General features: G+C 47.1%; 1 protein-coding gene across 1 annotated transcript in view; it reads right to left on the bottom strand.

The window, feature by feature from the left end:
• FAM20C (FAM20C golgi associated secretory pathway kinase) overlaps positions 1 to 13,650 on the bottom strand; it is an 80,625-nt gene that overhangs the window by 42,258 nt on the left and 24,717 nt on the right. Inside the window, exon 3 of the mRNA XM_044433660.1 lies at positions 4,236 to 4,314. Coding sequence (XP_044289595.1) covers positions 4,236 to 4,314 — 79 coding nt within the window. The remainder of the gene's footprint in view (positions 1 to 4,235; positions 4,315 to 13,650) is intronic.

Here is a 13,650-nt window from a genome sequence, read left to right on the forward strand (position 1 = left end):
CTGGAGGCATTCCATGATTTGGGATACGGAGCTGGTCTTTGACCGCAATAGAGTTTTTATCTATCCCGGGATTTAGATAAAGTTGAAGGAGAATCACACTCCGTTTTGCACACTGGCTTGGAAATGGCAAATGGGACAAGCCCCAGTGAAAATGCAGACTCCTTGAGTGTTGCCCCCGTCCTGAACAGGGCAGAACGATCAAGCAATGGCTGGAATGCTGTGCTCGCATCCTGACAAGCACATGGCACGGACCGAGCATGCAAGGGTTCAGCGTCCAGTTCACAGGGGCTTGGTAGCCAAAATCTGGCCTCAGGGTGCTTGAATGACCCTCATGACAACCAGTGGTGGGCTCGTGTCTCGTCCCATCACGACTTGCTGGGCGATTTCCATTCACAGCACATGGGAATCAATTCCTAACCCAGTAAGAACAAGAGAAGCCGATAAATCGCGGAGCTGTGGTTTCTGTGCTTCTGATCATTCACGCGCTCCCTTGAGCTCAACGGCGAGAAAGGCAGCGCTTAAAGGCAAGAGCTCTGTGAACACCACCACGCCCTTACTGCTGTAAAAGACAGGAATGTCTTCCACATCTGCGAGATGTTTTATTTGCTCTCTTCTGGCAGGGGGCGGGCGGGGAAGATAGCATCTGGATGCTGCGAAGGAGGGGGAAACAGCAGGCTGTGTTTGGAGATCTTGGAAGAGGTCCCTAAATGCCTCACCCCCTGGAAAGCCCCAGCTTTGTCTGGCTCTGGGCGCAGCAGCATCTGCCTGATATCAGAGCCCGTGGCTCCAGTCCGCATCCTCATTGCCTATCTAGCCACAAAACACCCCTTGCACCGAGGAAAGGGGCCAAATCCACCAAGCTGCACAGGTCTGAAGTCGAGAATCAATGCCACTGCCTGGAACAATGATCGTGTGAATGTGTCCGGAAGCTGAGACAGAGGCAAGGAGCAGAGCAAGAAAGGGAGGAAAGAAGAGGAAGGGCGGTCCAGCAAACTGGACACCCTGCACTGTCCTCAGGCATTTGCCTTTCTAGGCATACAAGTCCCAGCCACACGGTTGGCCTGTTTGCAGCACATGCTTATGAATCCCATCTCTGCATTGCTTAGAAGGATTTTACTCCTTGGTGTCTGACATGCCCCCTAACCAGCCAAGAGGCTCCAGTGGTGGGATTTGGCTCTGCATTTCATTCACTGGACACTGAGCATCCGAGATCGGGAAATGGCCTGTTGCATCAGGAGGACCAACTCCAGCCCTGCCTTTTCAGCCACGTGATCCACGAGTCAGTGTGGAATGGGGACGAGAGTGTTGGACTGGGGACCTGCAAGATCTGGTTCTAGTCCCCACTGGGTGACTTTGGGCCGGTTACAAACTCTCAGCCCAACCTACCTCAAAGGGTCGTTGTTGTGAGGATAAAATGGAGCTCTGTCAGCTGCTGTGGGCGCCTCATGAAAGGAAAAAGGGTGAGATAGAAATGCAGTGAATTAATAATAATCCGGCCACTGGTTAGATGGGTTTGGACGGCCTCCTGTTGGGCATACTGGATCATTCAAGAAAGCCTGGCATGAGAGACCGTCATGTGTGGGTAACATTGGTGTATATTAAAGTGCCACACTAACTGTTTGTTAGATACATTTCAGCAAAGTTAAAAAGGCTCCCTGGGAGCTTACTGGAAGTGCTCTCGTTTGGGTTGATTCATGCTAAATTAGCATTTAAATTTACATTAGCCAATGGGATTTGTAAATAGAGTTGGCTAACCCTGCAACCTTTTATGGGCAATTATTTCAGGATGGAGGACGGCGATCTTCGAATAAAATAAAATAATTGGGGCTCACTGGGCTTTGCTCGCCGCAAGGGTATTCTCTGGCCTTTCTTTCCAGCCTTCAGTTTGATTAAGTTGTCAAAAAATAAAACAGTTAGAATCCTGCAGCCCGAGAAGTGGCGCACGGGCTCAGTTCCATACGGAAATTTGCCCTCTCCTTCCTTGTTAGGTCCATCTGATTTCGTTCTCCGCTTCTCAGCCTTTCTAGTCCTGCATTTACCCACCATCTTTCTCAGTCTATAGATCTTCCACTGAGCTCATTGCCTCTAAGCTTGTCCTTCCCACCTGGAAATTCTTTCTAGTCATAGAATACAGCCCCAGAGTCGTAGAGCTGGAAGGGGCCAGTTGGAAGGGGCCACTGGACTCCAAGTCAAAGCACGCCTAACCGATGCTTGCCCAGCTGCACCGTGGGAGAGCCCACGACCTCCAGAGGTCATTGGTTCCATTCTCAGGTTGCCTAACCAGTCAGAAGTCCTTCCTGATGTTCAACTGGGATCTGGCTCCTTGAAACATCGTTCCATCTCCTGCACCCCGGGATGAAGAGCGAGATGAGAAACTGCCCCCCCAAGAGCCCTCCTCCCAGGACAGACCATTTCGCAGCAGAGGTCACCCCCTTGCCCCCTGCCTGATAGCAGTTCCATCCACTCAGCCTGTTTTTGGTGCAGAGATGCTAACGAGACACCCGGAGCTACGGATCCTTCCCTTGCTTTACAGACCCACTTAGGAGGAACTAATCACTGTATTTATGTATCGAAGACACAAAGCATGGAAATGGGTTCATTATCCCAGTGCTGTCCTGACACGGATACTAAAAGGCTTTGTTAAACCTTCTGAAACCTCGAGTGACTTTGTCAGGCCCAGCGCAATAAAGCTGCAGAAGTTTTGTTTTGCCTTCACAGCCAGTCCTGCTTAAAGGACGTCTCTCGATTCACCTCTCCCACGCGCCCTTGTATTTCCATCCCACTCTACTCGCTTGTAAGGCCAATTCTTCCTAGGTAGCTGTCTGAAGATCATCACGCCCATGACATTGATCGCCATGTTAGCTTTTCTACTTTGCAACTGCCTTCTTTGCTTTCTAGGATTTTCCTCTTCATTCCAAAAGAAACCACCTTGATGCACTTTGCCAAGCTTCAAAATTGCATCTGCATAGTTCGTCTCCAATTCAAAACCACTCCCTGGTCTCCTTGAAGTTCTGGTCCAGCCCACCCAGGTTGCATCTCCCTTCTGGGCCAAACTTCCTTTCTTACTGCTGATCAGGTTCTGGTGCCCCAGCTCTGGACTGGCCAATTCTGTAAGGTCAAAATGCCTTACTGGAAGGGGGAGCTTCAAGCAAAAATATGCTGGTCTTTCTGGGATCTTGCTCTCACCCCTTTTGTCTTTGGTCCAGCCCACCACTGGAATGTGGCCTTCAAGAGATGCATGGAACAGAATTTGGCCCTTGGGATGAAGGAGATTCAGCACTAATATAAAGCCCAAATTTTGACCCATATTCCATGTACGGAAGGCAACCGGATTAGCCACCTATTTCAAGGTCTCCCGATGGGGGGCGGGGAGGCTAGTTGTGGATGGTGGGTCGACACACAGCTGGCTTTCAACACTCTACAAGCGAGTCCCATTTTGGAACTTTGCCCAAAGAAACACACACCTTCAGCTAGAATGCATTTGGCAACTACTGCAGCCCAGTCCTGAATCCATCCTGCCACCATCGGATAAATGGCCCAGCTGAGCTATTGGAGCAACCCATCCTCCCAAAAGAAGGGATGCCCACCTGGCATTCAAACCTAGCCTGAACACACGAGGCTGAAACCATCTTCCAACTGTCTTGACCAGGTGAATGTCTGGCACTTTGTACATGCAGAAGAAAAAGCACAGGAAGACGAAGGAGAATTCTGGCCAATGCCAAGTTCACCTTCAACTCATCAAAGTGTCTGGAATAGGAAGGGCTTTAGGTCTTCATTGGGGAACACATTCTCAGCCCAGAATTCTCAGAGAACAGAGGCAAGCAATTCACTGCCTTTCAGATGTTTTGAACTACAGATCCCACAATGCCTAGACCCCTGGCCATGCTGCCTGGGGCTTATGGGAGATGGGGTCCCAGACATCAGGAGGCAGCCAATTGCCTAGCCAAGGTATATTCATTTGTTGTGCCCCTTTCGATGCATGCAGCAGCTGTCTGTTGTGTGTATGGGGGAATCTGGGACCGAGGCAGGGAAAAGTTCAGGCCACCACCCTGCAGTTGGTGAGACCTCCCTCCCAAGCAATCACACGATCACCCATCGCATACATAGCACAGACCATCTCTTGGCCTCTCGCCCTGTCCATTAGTGGCCCATTTCCCGGCCTCAGAAACAGCAAATCACCATGTAGCCTTCTATACTTGCTTAGGAAAAACAACAGACATAGACTCTTCACTTACTTCATGGGCTTAAACAAGGCTTGTCCGTAGTTCTGGAATGTCATGATCAGTTTCAGCTGGGTGCCTCCCGACTTCATTGCTGCAGGAGAAAGCAGAGGAAGCAACATTGAGAAAAACGGTTCCGCCGTCCTGCATTGCATCTAGCAATGTCGGTACTACAATCTCCCAGCTAAACATCTTCAGAGAAAGTGAGGTTAGTTAGAACGCGGCCTGCACGAAACGATACAAGAAGAAGCACCGGCAGAAAACAGAAAACCCTGGAGGCCATTTGGACTTGGGTGGGAGATTCACGGAAGGTAGCAAAAAGGGCTTTTCATACAACATACTGTTGGATGATGGAGCCACCATTTCTTGAATGAGCAGCACTGCTGCATGGCACCCAGGGTCCAGCGTTCAGTCCACACTCGGGTCAACCAGCTGCCTGCGGGATACCTGGAAGCAGGACCTGACTGCAGCATCCCTCCCGCCCATGTTCCCCAGCAACTGGTGTGCACAGGGATACTACCTCCAATAAAGAAGGAAGCACTGGGCCATCAGAACGTAGCCATGGACACTCTCCTCCGTGATTTTGTCCACTTGCCTGATGCCGGAGCCACCACTAAGTGAATTCCACACCTTCTGAAGGCGTCTTCCTTGGATCTGTCCTGCGTCTCCCACCCACCAGCTTCATGGGATGGCCCCGCTGAGAATTATGGGAATGGGATAAAAATGCCTCATGCCCCATTTTCTCTACACCATGTATAGTTTTGCGCACCTCTGCCATGTTCCTTCTTACCTATTTTCTAAACTAAACAATTCCAATTCCAGGTGGCATCACCTTTCCCCATAGGAGAGTCGCTCCAGCCACTTCTGCCCCTTTTCCCCTTCTACAATACCATTTTTTCAGGTGCAGTATCCAGCATCCAACATTATTTTCTTTTCAGTGCCAGGCAAAAACCTTCTTATTTGCTCAATATTTTAATATTCTAACTCATTTTAATCTAATTATTCTCAGTCACAGTTTTTTATGTTCGTTATGTAATTTTATTCTGTTGCTTATGTAATTTTATTTATTTATTGCAATTGATTAGTATGTTGTAAGCCTTCCTGGCACGTTTGAGAAGGACGGGGTAGAAATATTGTAAATGAATTAATAAAATGAAAACTGCACACAGTATTCTAGCTGGAGTCACACCATAGCACTGGATATGTGCACTGTGATATTAGTAGTTTTCCTTGCAATTCCTCTCCTGATTATGCCCAACACAGAGTTTGTCTTCTTCACAGCAGCCATGTGATGATCAAGGGTCTCTGTTTCACAAGCCCCTCCTGGGTGGGGGGGCCCTTGGCAGGCACCCCCCGCATGCTTACCCAGGATTCCAACCCTGTTATGACAGTTCTTTTTGCTTGCTTGCTTCAAATTCTCTACTCAGGAGAACCCCTGAATACCAGACCAGAATTCTGCTCAAAGACTCCCTCCTCACGCCCCAAAAAGTTATCCGCACCCCAAACATCCTCTTAGCATCAACACAAATGCAGCATTTGCTGTGATTTCCACAGAGTTGCGCACATGACTTGAAATCACCTTGCAGGCATGTGTTAAGGGTGTCTGTACGGTGAAATTCAGACATTTCTCCCTTTTTCTCAATGTACACACATTGACACAATCAAACGCCCACTGCCCTGCATGTATCAAACCACAATTTAAAACCAGGCACATCTTGCATTTATTCCAGAGTAAGATTGCGTGGACTATATCCAGAACATCTTTTTTGCTCTTTGAATCACCACTTGGGCTCTTTGTTATTTTGGCTGCAACAGATTTAACCCTGCTGCCCCCTAAAAACCACACCTTGACATTCTTAGAAGCTGCTCATGTTAGTCATCTTGGCATGGGCAATTTTGTTCTTTCTGTAAAAAACCCAAAATCCTACCACTGAAAGGTCAAATATCCACTTCTTTAGAAAGCCAACAAAAGTCCGGATTAAGGAAAAAACCAAGTTACACTGTTCAGATATTTTGCTTCAAGTCTCTCTGCCTTGCAAGTTTACTCTTTGTTAACCAGCTGTGTTACCTATCCATCCATTTGATTACTGTTCAGGTTACAAGCTTGCGAGCTCTTCTTTCTTTCTTTCCCTGTGCAATAAAATGTTATGCAAATCTGGTCAGTTTAATCACTCTTCTGCCCCAGCAAAACAGTCCCTTGCTGTTTTGCTGACCCCAGCCTTCTCTTGCATTACCAGCTCATCCCACAGGAACAAATAAATAATTAGAAATTAAAGGGCATTAAGCAATTTGCACTGAATAGGCAGAGCCACAACGTCTGGATTTCACATATTAGATTAAGTCAGTGGTGCTGAGTAAGCCAAATTTTGGAGTGCATTTAAGGGTACACAAGCACACTGCAGCTGGGAACACGAACACACACACACACACACACACACACACACACACTTTCCAATTTCAGAAGCAGCTGCAGTTATTGTTGTGTCTGTTGCAAAGCAAACACTCTTCTTATCCACCACATTCCTACAATTTGGGGTGGCCATGTGTCCTGTTTTACCGGGGACAGTCCTTTGTTACATGGGTTTTCTCAGAAGTTTTCTGGACTTTCCCAAAATGCGTCAGACCCCAGCTTGCTGGGGGACTGGAAAAGTTAATGGAGAGCTTACAGGTGCCCTCCCGAGACAACCGTGCGGCAGCTCCCAGCCACCATGGCTGTGCCGTCACCAGCACTGGACAACCTTGGAGAACCTTCTGTGGATCTCCTCCCTCAACGAGTCTACCTTCTCAAAACCATGGCCACCAGCTGCTTTGGATCCTCATCTTTTCTCCCAACATTGCTATGGCTTCCTTGCTCGACAGGCAAAGAGCCTGTAGTCCGCCGGCAGTGACCTCTCTCCACCTCCTCCTCATCACCACCACCAAATAAAGAAGAGGCAGGTTATAATAATGAAGACTAGGAGCAGGGCTGTCAATGGGACCATGATGGAGCAAGGACCCACAGCAGGTTCCCTGGCATGCCTACCCTTGAAGCCTGCCCCTGGTCATGCATTCTTCGTTACTCTTCATCGCATTTCTATATCTTCTGTAGCTGAAGCTTCACAACATCAAGTCACCCATCCAGATTTGAACCAGGCCCAGCCTTGCTTAGCTTCCAAGATTAGGCAGGATCAGATACTTCAGGCACACCAGCGACGGCCATGAGATGGTACTTTCTGGGGCCCTTCTAATACCTGGAGCTGGCTTAACTGGACAACTGGTCTTTGGCTATCATCAATGAGATGATGGGTTCTCAAATGACCCTCGTGTCAAAGAGTACAGAAATGAACACACCAAGGACCCTCCGGAATGGGTTTTGCATCCTTCTGGCAAAGATGACCGATAACTTTAGGGATCATCCACCAGGCACCCAGGAGATATTCTTAGGGAATGTAAATTAAAATGCACAGATAAAAGAACGAAAGCAAATGCAAACAGATCTCCATACTTTTATACCAGAAGATGCAACAGTAAGAGGACTCGGACGCTGCCAAGGGTGAATGTGGATCAATACAGAAGGAAAATCTCCAGCGCTCGGCACAGCCCACTGAAAGCACCTATGTTGATTTCCCATTATTCAAGGGGAAAAGGTAACCTCCCTATTAAGGGAATGGGCAAATAACGTGAGCAAACCGGTCACTGGCATTTCTCCTTTTGTTAATTAATTCCTTGTATCATAGGCGATGATATATTGAAAAACAGATTGTAAAGACTTCTAACTTTCACATCTGCCTTTCCCTGCCACTTCACACACAGTGTTTCACATTCTACACGCTTCCAGCATGTCACACAAATCTTGTTCCCAAACACTGTAATTTTCCAAAATTCACAAGCCGGTATTATGCTCGCAAAGTAGTGACACTGCGTACCAAAACATCGGAGCCATCATTTTACTGGCAAAAATACACAGTTGCAGTGTGACCTCATATTAAGCAGAAAGCTGATATGCAGAAACACATGATGACCGGTTCTCGGTCTACTGTATGATGTTACCCTTGGGGGGAATGTGGAACTTTGTGGTGTGGCAGAAAAGAGGAAGACAGTCAAGTGCCAGAATTTGGCCCAGTTGACCTTCTCTCTGTATCCATGGGATAGGGCCCAGATAATGTGTGCAAAGGCACTGCAGTTCATTATTTGAGCTGGACCAGGTGCTCAAGGGAACCTGTATGATGTGTGTATGGCCTTACCTTTCCGTCAGGTACATTTTCCCAATAGAGACATGTTGTTAAGCACTGACCTGTGACCACAGTCACTGTGAACTGGTGGTTGGATTGCTGCATTGGGACTTGGGAGATCTGGGTTCGAGTCCCCGCTCTGCCACGGAGCTCACTGCGTGACCCTGGGGCCTTTCAGACTCTCGGTCTGACCTACCTCGCAGGGTTGCTGTTGTGAGAGCCAGTGTGGCATGCTGGCTAGGGTTTTCATCTAGGATTTGTGCGATTCAGGGTATAGTCCCCACTTGGGCATAGAAACATAGAAACAGAGCGAGTCAGAAGGGGCCTCCTGGGCCATCTAGTCTGACTCCTGGCTCCGGTGTCTCTGCCCACGACATGCCCACCATGCACATGTCCAGCCTATCTTTGAACACCCTCACCGATGGGGCCTCAACGAACACCCTCAACGATGGGGCATGAAGCTCCTTGGGTGATGCTGGGCCAGTCACAGACTCTCAGCCTGACCTACCTCGCAGGGTTGCTGTTGTGAGGAAAAGATAGGGTAGAGCAGAACAATGCAAGCTGCCTTGTGTTCTTCATAAGGGGAAAAACAGTGGGATATAAATCTATAATAAGGTAGTGGCTTATCTATAATAAGGCTCACTACGCAATCCAACCTGAGCAGCAATGCCTCCCCTGCCCCAAATATGGTACCCAAATAGGATTGTTTCAACCCCCTTTGAGCTTTCCTCTCTCCCAGATTAATTCACAGCACAGTGGCAAAATGCTCTGAATATGTGTGCAAGCCTTTCACAAGTTTACACCCACACAGGAGGAAGGCATTAGTCCCTGTGTAGTCGTAATTGTGTGGAAGAAGGGAGCTGGGCGCTACCTGCTAGGCCCCTGATGGCCCCGATTCCTCCATCCGCTCTGGGTTGGGGATCTGTAGTAAGGCGCCTGCTCTATTTGCAGAGGCCTCTCCAATAACGTAAAACCCCAAATTATTGAGGGCTCCAAATCATGAGGGAGGCTACATGCATAGTTCCGTTCCCCCTCTGTAGACACGGTTTCCCAACAGAAGGACAAGGAGAGCTAACAGGATGTGGTGGCACCGTCTTCCTTCTCTCCAGATGGTCATAACCACGTACACAATAACCTCGGAAAAGAGTTCATCGATGTTTCGAAACGACCCTGCGTAAAAACAGCTGATTTGACAGTAAGAGTATATGGTCCCTAACTTGATTCTAAGCCATCCCAAGACGCTAGTGGTGGATGGGGTAGAAAAGCTTTTACTAAATAAATAAATAAATAAATAAATAGTGAAAAAATAATATAGAAGACTTTTCCAACCCAGAATGCCTCCTTCACAATCTCAAACCAGAACCTTCAGCAACAGTTCACCCTTAAGTGACTGGGCAACAACCCTCTAGTTCAGGGATTGGGCAAAGGAAGGAAAGTAAAAGCTTGGGCTAAAACGCGTGGGATTGGGCTTTCATTTCTTTTATCTTTGTTTTCATCTGCCTGCGGTTCGGCCCACCCTACAGTCCAGCATCTTCTTCAAAATGGAACTTGGCCTTCAGGCTGCAAAACAGCTGAATACCCCTGCCTAAATCATCCTGCAGAAATAATAAAAACTGGGGATAAACTGAAGTGGATTTTTGTGTGCAAAAGGACTATGATCTCAATTTGCTTCTGGTCCTTAAAACTATTTCCAGAGCTTAGAGTTCTTTGATTCCAACCAACTGCTTTTTCTGCCATGCTTGGTGAATCTCGGGATTCTATTAAAAACAAGGCCGTTCCCAGAATCCAGAATTCCCACTTTCCACCTGAGAGTCAGGTCAACCACGGCACGTTTTCATTTCTATTTTTCGCATTTGGCTAGAAAATAAAGGCCACGGATGGGTCGGAGATTCTCGTTTGCACATTTGGAGATGATGGTCACTTGATACTCTAATTTCACCCCAAATAAAACTGTCAAAAGGATGTATGGCACAGAAGGATGATGTCAACCGTCTTCAAGGAAGCCGCAAAATGACAGTAAGGGCTTACTGCCAGTGAAGCCTTGGAATAGCTTGTGAATAAGGCCTCAGCCCTGAGACCAGGCTGGTTTCAATCAACCCCTTATCCAGTGCACCACCTAAAATTAAGCTCAGGCTTTGCCAGTATCAACAAAGCCCTGTTTTGGTTTTATTTGTTTTCTGCAAGGGACCCATGTAAAGTCTGCGTTGGTGAAACTCAGTGTTGGCAACCTGACGCCATGTATCGGCCCTCTGATTTAGTACAAGGCGGAATCCTATGCTGCTAACACATCCTGCGCAAGACAGAGAAGTTCAGGAGCATTGCCCTGTGCATCTCACCCTCCTAACTGAGAAATGTCCTGATCACATGCCTTTCAACACAAGGCAGTGTCAAGACAATGCAGAGGAAGGGTAAGAGGAAAGCTAGTGCAGAGGGAAGGACACCTGGCACAGACAACCAGAGCCAGTGTGGTGTGGTGGTTAAGAGCACGGGACTGGGACTCAGGCGATCCGGGTTCGAGTCCCCGCTCAGCCATGGAGCCAACTGGGGGACTTTGGGCCAGTCACAGACTCTCAGCCCAACCTACCTCACAGGGTGGTTGTTGTGGGGATAAGATGGAGGAGGAGAATGATGGAAGCTGCCTTGAGCCCTTTGTAGGAAAAAGGCAGGATATCAATTGAAAAATAAATAAGTATGCAGACTGGCCTATTACTGGTACATGGATTCCATCCTGTTACTACATGGAACTAAGCGTCAGTGTGGTACACTGGTTAAGGGAATGGGACTTGAGCCCAGGAGATCTGGGTTCGAGTCTCTACCGGGCCATGGAGCCAACTGGGTGATGTTGGGCCAGTCAAAAACTCTCAGTCCAACCTACCTCACAGGGTTGTTGTTGCAGAGTAGAGGAGAATTTTATCTACTCTCATGGATAAAATGAGAGTAGGAGGAGAATGATGCAAGCTGCTTTGAGTTCATTGTAAGGAAAAAGTGGAATATAAATTTAATAATAAATAAATAAATGTGCATTATTGTATTTTAAAAAATAAAATATGCTTGGCTATTTGCATTTGAATGCCTATTCTCTCTCAGAGTATGCATTTCTAAACACATTTCCTCTCTATTGTAAAATACCTGATACCCAGGGTATGTATTAAAACTCAAGACAGAGAATTCATTTTTCTTACAAGATTTACAATTCCCTGACGTATATAGTTAACTCTGGCAAAGATTATCTGAATGTTTACAGTGCTGAAAGCACATTCAAATGCAAATATTACATTTAATCTTTAGGCATCTCACAAAAGAATGGAACACTAAGATTAAGTTCTGTAATCTTATATAAAGATTAACCCAAAGCAAAACCGAGTTGAACAACCAGAATGACCCCATCGAAGTTGGTGGAGAAAGTCATGGTTGACTGAGAGTTGGGATTCCAGCTGAGGCACCGCTTTTGCTTCCAGGTAAAAGGCTCTGGAAGCATTTCAGCGCTGCACTCCGGAGTTTTTTCTGATTGGCTTTGCAGCAAACCTTTAATCATCTCTTCCTACTCTGACCACTCGTCCTTCCACCGCCCTTTGCTTCTCTTTGAGTTCACCTACTCCCTACTTTCCACACTGTTTGCTGGGAAGCAATTGCCCATTGCAAAGGATTCTGGGGAAAGTTCTAGGACACATGCTAAGAGTCACATGCAGCCCCTACTGACCGCGTCACTGTTATTTCCGAGTGGACAGTGTGTCCCAGTTCACGCACAACAGCTGTGCGTTGGAAGGGGACAGAGCAATGGAGGACAAACTGTATTTTGGAGACTTCTGTCCGGTGCTTTTCTAATGCAGCGGTGGCCAAATTAGGATTCGTCAGCAGCCTTGGCCTACTTACTCCCATCAGCGTTTGTGGGCAAGACTTGGTGCACCAGGACTCTCGATATTCCAAGCGACCAAAGAATGGGGAAGTTGGAAGGCCTGGCTTAGTCATGCCTTTTGACTTGGTGCGTGATTTTTTTCATTACCAACACATCACATGCTTCTTTCTCAACTGATGTTTAATCACTGGAAAACCTGTATTTGTTTCCATTTTCAAGCCAAATGACCAATTTAGCAGCCACTGATAAAAATAGAACTGGCTCATTGTAGAGCAAATCATGTGCTTTTTTTGATCTATTAAATGAAGAAGGTTGCTAATTACATTTCAGTGCTTCCCTGCATAAAATATTCCCTCCATAATAGTGGTGTGTGTACAATCAAACCCCACATTCCTTGAAGCTCCCCAAATTCCTCCTTGAAATTTGTTCTGTCTTATGTCCCTATCGGGGCACTACTGGGTTGTTTTCCCATTCTCATGAAGATGCGTGTGCATTTTAATGTGTCTTTTCCAAAATGTATACATCAGTTGTACACATCTCTGGAATGTACACACTCTTGTTTTGTTGATCAAAGCTAGTTGTCAGACACATTTTTCCTGCAACTCATGTTGCAAGATTGGAAACACAGGGACTTAGACCATGGATTGCATTCAAGTCCATGTTTGATCTGAACGTACGAGTCCGTTAAATCCTGATCAAAATGAACACAACACATTCTTCAAATGTCCCCTCCATGTACAAGCAGTAAATGAGCAAGTCATTTCCAGCTAAGTTAGTTGGCAGAAATAAGCATCGCTTGGAGTAACAGTCATCAGTCAGTACCCAGGACAATTGCTCAAGAAGCAGCCCAGGACTTGGGAGATGCTGGTTTTAATCCCCACCTGGCCATAAAGCTAACGAAGTGGCTTTGGACCAGTTGTCAACTCTGATCCTCAGCTACCTCACTGGGTTCTGTGACGTTAAAAGGAGAAGAGGAGGGGAGTTATGTAAGCTGTCTGGGATTCTTTGCAGCAAAAAAATATGGATTTAACTGAAATACAGAGAGCAGTGGATCTTTCTCAGAAAGGAACAGGGAAGGCCGAGAAAGGACCTGAGCTTGTCTTTCGCAATGGGAATTTGACCAGGTCACACTTCCAGAGTCTATGCAGGGATTGGAATGCAGCGATACGACACCACACACACGTTCCAGAACTCCGAGATGCAGTTCTCAAGTTAGGAATCACACTGAGAAAGCAAAAACGTTCTCAGAGGTGCCTCACGTCAAACTACAGCAGCCTTCCCAAAATCTGGGGAGCTCCAGGTGCCTCGGAGTTCAGCTCCCAGCATGCCATACTGTATGGTGGATGCTGGGAGCTGTGGTCTG

The sequence above is a fragment of the Varanus komodoensis genome, unplaced genomic scaffold (assembly GCF_004798865.1).
Source record: "Varanus komodoensis strain SLA01 unplaced genomic scaffold, ASM479886v1 scaffold26, whole genome shotgun sequence".
Classification (NCBI taxonomy): Eukaryota; Metazoa; Chordata; class Lepidosauria; order Squamata; family Varanidae; genus Varanus; species Varanus komodoensis.